The 6000-nt window shown below is 54.0% G+C and overlaps 1 protein-coding gene across 1 annotated transcript in view; it reads left to right on the forward strand.

Moving 5' to 3' along the window:
* Nucleotides 1-3902, forward strand: part of LOC8050794 (ankyrin repeat and sterile alpha motif domain-containing protein 1B) — a 69304-nt gene extending 65402 nt beyond the window's left edge. Inside the window, exon 18 of the mRNA XM_029977818.4 lies at nucleotides 342-3902. Within this exon, the coding sequence (XP_029833678.2) occupies nucleotides 342-470 (129 nt within the window). The 3' untranslated portion in view covers nucleotides 471-3902. The remainder of the gene's footprint in view (nucleotides 1-341) is intronic.
* Nucleotides 3903-6000: the final 2098 nt, after the last annotated feature.

The raw sequence follows: 6000 nt of genomic DNA on the forward strand, positions 1-6000 counted from the left end.
TTTGTCGTTGCCGGGCGCACCGTAAACACCTCCAGTGTGGCCTTCGGGCCTCACCTTACGTGTTTCACGTTTGCAATCAGCGGGCAGTTTGGTCGATAGCATTTATCGAAGCGGGGGTTTTCCCTTGGTTGGGTGTTGTTTTTTAAATGTGTCGTAAAGTATTAGTTACGATAAAATCCAGTTTTGCATTAAATAATAATGAAAAGAAATATCGGGGAGGAGGGCCCTGCATTTTGAACGAGGGCAAGAAGTGCGTTACTCGAAAGGTGGACGGAGGTGGCGGCAGCCCAGCCACCGGCCCCCATTTCGGGGGCCCCTGCCTGACCCGTGTCCCCCCGCAGGAGCTGGCCACGGAGATCATCCTGACCCTGGGCCAGGCCTTCGAGGTGGCCTACCAGCTGGCACTCAGGGACCGAGGGGGCCTCCAGGAGGCGCCGCGGGCACCTCCGGCTTCGTCGCAGCGCACGTGACAGTTGTCCACGAGGTTCTGAGAACCTCTTCGGGCCACGGAACAAAGATGCGGACGGTTCCGCCTCGTCGGGGGCGTCTCCCGTGCCCCCATCCCCGCGTATGGGCTCGCGCCAATCCGCCCGATTGCCGATTCACGTTGTCTTCGGTTCCGATCGGCCTACGGGGAGTCGCGGAGTTGGTTTCCGCGGACCAAGAGCAGTGCCCAGGCAAGCGGTTGGAGGAGGCTACCCCGCGCGATGGTGCACTACGCCCGTGGCGATTGTCGTCCCGCGTCCTCTTGCCGCGTCACGTCGCTGCGCTTTGCCGTTGCACTCCGAGGTCACATTTTGCGTACGCCTTTCCTTCGTTCGAAGCGGTGCCGCCTGGGACGACGCTTTAGTCGACGGTCGCTTAAATTGACGCCGGAAGTAGGAGGCACAATTTGATATGCGAGTCGTTTTAAAGAGGCAACTGGGGCGATGCAATACCACTTAGTCGAGTACAAATTAATGTTAACTGCGCCGAGACAAACCAGAAGCTACGTAACTTCTCTAACCTACCTACCGTTACGGCGAGGACGAAACAATCTTCTTCAAGAGGGTAGTTTGCCGAGCGGCACTCAAGACGTGCATGCATAGCGACGGCAGTGCAACAATGCCGTCAGATCCCGACAACAATCTGACGAACCCCCCCGTTACTGAAGGGCTTTAACCCCTTAACCATTTTTAGTTTTGGGAAATTTCTCACTCTCAGCTGTGCTGTCTTAAAAATGACATTTGTTGCCTTCAAAACAAAAGTTTTTAGCTGCAAACAAAATGGGAGAAAAATTTAAGAACATTTCAGTGCTGCCATTTGTTGGCAGAGGTGCAAACTAAGCCACGAGCAAGCCCGGTTCGTCCAAAACGGTTGAGTGCGTGAATTGCGAAATGTCGACGAGCTACACACTGACCCCGAACGGTTTGGGGAGGGCTCCGCATTGACGAGCTAGGCAAGTCCAAAATGGTTAAGGGGTTAAGCAACCGTTTGTCGAGCGGTCACTTGGAAGTTGGAACTGCACAGCCTTTTTTTGTGAACGAGGTTACCACTTGGTGCAGTGGCGTAGCCAGGACTTTTCTATGACTGCTGTTTTACTTCTCTGGTAGGGTTGGAGGGAGGGAGGAGATAGAGGTAAAGAACAAACATATTCACTTTTTTTTTCTTTCTATACTACCTACACTGAAAAAAACAGCGTGAAAGCAAGAATGTACATTTGGCTGCTACAACAAAAACTTTACTATGTGACTGGTACAACAAATTACGGTAGTTGGAGTTATATGTGACTGGTACAACAAATTACGGAAGTTGGAGTTATTTACTGTTTTTTGTTCACAAGCTGGGTATCGTGAAAGGTGCTGGCAGATTAAATGCACCAGTAAGGAAATAGCGTTGCTCCGGAGCCAGGGGAGAGCAGCGTGATTTCACTAAGCACCTTTTTCACGAGGGTCCCAAGGGGTTCGAGAAAGGCCCCCATGACGTGTGGAAAACTTCAATGTCCAGGAGGTGGACACACCGTTGTCCACCTCCTACAAAACGGAGCAACTCGGGCTTAGAACAATTACTCTTATCGGAGGTTAACGGTTCTTCGGAAAGGGAAAGGAGTGAAACTGTGTTCGACTAGGGCCATCAACTGAGTTATCCTCCCATTCGTCCTAGTCTTTTGGCTGTATGGATTAGGGCTCTCGCTGAAGCGGACAGGGTGTCCACTTGCATGTTTTGGTAGATGCACAAAAAAGAAGAAAGAAATAGAGCAAAAAATTTGGGGAGTGTTTTGACCCCCTTGGCTACGCCCCTGACTCGGTGGGCGGCCGGCCGGAACGTCGTGCACATTAGGGTCGATTGTATCCCGACAGGGCATGACGTCAGAAACTACCGTTTCTGACGTCACGCAAATGTGGCGGCGCCGGCCGTTGAACGGCTCAGGATATGCTGTGCTGGATGTCGGGATTACGTTCGCCGGCCGTTTGTGGGCGGTTCTTCCGAGACCTCCGTTTTCCAGGAGGAGAGGGGGACTGCTTTGCCGGCGTTCTCCTTTTCCTCCTGCTCTCGGTTCGAGTCGACGAAGAGCGATCGACGGTTCAGCTGGAACTGGCATCGCAGGTTCCAGAACTCGCGGCCTCGATCGGAAGCCGCCGCGAGCTAGGACAGGCGCGACGCTGCTCTGGCTGGAGGTCGCAGCGACGTCGCACTCTAGGCCGAAACGACGAGTGTCGCGGGTGATTGTGCGTGGCGTCGCGAAGACGGTGAGCTTGGACCACGCGGCCGGCTCGACTGCTGGCTGTCCGTTCAGGGCGTCCTCGGCCGCAAAAGCCCCTGGCTTCTGAACCGGTCCGACTTGCGCGACAAACACCGATTGTTTGCCCGCCGACAAAACACAACTGGCTCTTCCGCGGTACCGGCTGTTGGCACACGCGTTTTATCTTTATTTTTTGAGGAGGGGGAGGGGGGTTTGTTGCTGATGCTTGAGCGTCAGAGAGGAGGCCGCTAACGAGACGCATTTGAGGTGCTTGGGGACAGTGTTCGTTGTTTGTAGCTCAATTAGGGACGAGGCCGTGAATACCACCAACCAGTGCCGGACCTTTGGTGAGGTGACTTCACCGCTTCGGTGCAACGTCGCGTTTCTGATGCGGTGAAATGGAACATGCTCACGTGCGCCCCTCCTGCGTTTGTACGCATGCTCGATGCCCACGGATCACGTGACCCGATCCGCTCGTTCGTAAGCGTCGAGTTGCGCGGCCCTCTGTCGTTCCTCCCCCGCCCGAGGGGTCCACCCCGCGACGGCATTTAACGACGGGGCCCCCGCGTTGTACGGGTCGTTGCCCGTGTGCCGCCGCGACGGTGCGCGGTGGTCAATGGAAGATGAACACTCATCCGGGGCTCGGGTCCGTCGTGTCGGCCCGAGCGCGACTAGTCAGTGGCCGCTGGCGTGTCCGCGGCACAAAGCTTGCTCGGCGACGTGGTCGCCGCTGTACATAACGTATCTCGACACCGCCATCGGAGGCGCCTTGCGCGTCGTGCTGCGTGGTCGCCCCCTTTTTTTCTTTTTTTGAACTTACACGGTAATAAAGTGGACGTCCTTCGTGAGCCCTGTCTTGTAGCGTGGTGCTGCCCTTTTTGTACCTGCTGTGGTGTCTGAGGCGTGCGAGAACTTCCGAAGGTTCGCGCGGGTCGGTTCGAGAACCTCGAATATCCTTAAGGTTGTTTCTTCCGGGGGTTTCGCAAACGAAGACTTCAAATATTGAGGGCCTCCTGAATTCGGTCGTGTCACAAAAGGGGCTCTGGGACATTATCGTTGTTTTTATTACAAGAGGCTTTGAAAGGAACGAGAATGAAACGAAAATTGTTTGTTGTCCTGTTCCCGAGTTGTTTCGAAAACATCCCTCAAAAACGAAAGAAATAAAAACCTTAATATCTTTCTGTCTTCATTCGAGCACAAAAAGAGATGCCGCGGCACACATTTGCGTTTGAGCGCGATGCGTTTAGTTACGGCAGGCGGCTGCAGAACGTTGCGGAGAGCATTTCCGCGGAGCTTGTGCACATAGTTGGGTGCGTTAGCCTTGCCTGCAGAGTCCCAGATCTCGTAGCAGGTTAGGAGAACGTTGCGGGACAGCGGAAACCATCTACGAAAACTCCCTAATTAAGTGCAATCCACGGCAACGGGGCGCCCGGCGACAGCATCGGGGTGGCCGATCTCTGGGCGATTCCCCGTCTTCTGGTACATTTGTTCAGCTTGAACCATCGCTGTCTTGGGTGAGAACGCTCCCGTGTCCCCACCGCTCCTAGACGAGCAAAAGGAAGATTTTGGGGAGTTTTCGTAGATCGTTCTCGTCGTCGCGCAACGCCCTCCGCAACCCGCCACGATACAGCCAAGGCCATCGGCGCGCAAGCGCAGTAGCGGCTTCTTCATTGCAGAGGGCTTAGCGGAGGTGGGAACGCTGTCTACGAAACCTCCCTCTCGTCTCCTTTTGCTGACGGGTACGGGCGAGCACGTCACCCTTTCTTTCTTTTCTCGGCTTCTGGTTGGTCTACTGAAACGCACCGCGTTGGAAAGTTGGTCTGCTCTCTTGCCTATACCTCATGCAGCCGCTTCCTGCCGCAAGAACGCTTTTCCGCATTTTAACGCGTTCAAACGCAAATGTTATCATCATGGGCCGGTTCGGCTACAACAAGCGTAAGTTTGCCCATGTTCTAAGTACAGCTACGGGCCAAGGCACAGTGTGCGACTCTGTTATAGTCCGTTGCAACTCAAGAAGGTAGGGCGAGGGAAAAGAAGGCCGGGGAGGAGGAAGCAGACGGATCGCTGGAGAAAGGAGGAGGTTTCTGCCCTTCTCTCCAGCATTCCGTCTGCTTTCTCCTCCCCGGCCTTCTCTTCCCTTGCCCTACCTCCTTGAGTTGCAACGGACTGGCGAACGGGAACTCCAAATTCCACTAGCGGCACTAAGAAATGGCGGCGGAGCATCCGTTCGGTGCACGTGTTTTGCGCGTTCGCAGAGCAGTACTTGGCGGCACTTGTAATGCCCGCGTCCCACTAGAACCACAAACACCCGACATCGACAGCGACAAGCCTAACAGCGCGTGCTGCATGCACACGAAACTATCTGGCAGGCTTGCAATTACTTGTGCTCAGTTCACCAGCACCGAAATACTGCAAGCTTGCCAAAGCTTGCCGAACGTGTGCTGCACGTGTTTGGTGCTTGTCGGTATCGGTTGTTTCTGTTTGTCGCTCTAGTAGGACTGGGAGATAAAAAACGCGGAGAGTGAATTTTATCGAGGGACTTTACGTTCCACCACAGTAGAAATTTGAACGACGGCTTTTTCAGTCGAGACACTTGAGAGAAGCGGGAAAACCCGGTGATGGGGCTTGTTCGCGCTAACTGTGCCGCGTTCCGTATCCCCGGGCTACAAAATAGGGAGTTTTCGTAGACCGCGCTTCCCCCTCCGCTAAGTGTTCCGCAACGAAGAAGTTGCTACTGCGCCTGCGCGCCGATAGCCTTGACTGTGGAGTTCCCGCTATCGTAGCGGGTTGCGGGCGGCCTTGCGAGACGGCGAAAACGATCTACGAAAGCTCCCTATTAAGGCCGCAGAAGCGTTGAGGTGGGCGCTACGAACTCCAGAACATCACTTATCGATAGCTCAAACAAATAACCATAATTTTGGAGAAAAAAACAAGTGTGTTCAAGCTAGGAATGTGACGTCACGATTATTTTCGAACAGTTGAGAATGAGGGGAAGCGGTTTCGCTTCTCTCCTCCTCGCTTTGGTTCACCTGCTCGAGGGGACGAAGCGAGGAGGAGAGAGGATGGAGAATCGTCACGATCACATGTCTTGTCGGCCGTGTTCAATCGCGCACTTCTTTTCCAAAAATACGGCCGTCCGTTAGAGATATCGTAGTATGAGTGATGTTTTTTTGTGTTTTGCAGCTTCCCGCCTATCGCTTTAGCCTTGTTTTGTGAGCTCAAAATTTCGGTTCCGCGTCTCCTTTAGTCGTGGTCCCACTGCTCCTATATCATAAAAA

The sequence above is a fragment of the Ixodes scapularis genome, unplaced genomic scaffold, assembly GCF_016920785.2.
Source record: "Ixodes scapularis isolate PalLabHiFi unplaced genomic scaffold, ASM1692078v2 PGA_scaffold7__128_contigs__length_106722199, whole genome shotgun sequence".
Classification (NCBI taxonomy): Eukaryota; Metazoa; Arthropoda; class Arachnida; order Ixodida; family Ixodidae; genus Ixodes; species Ixodes scapularis.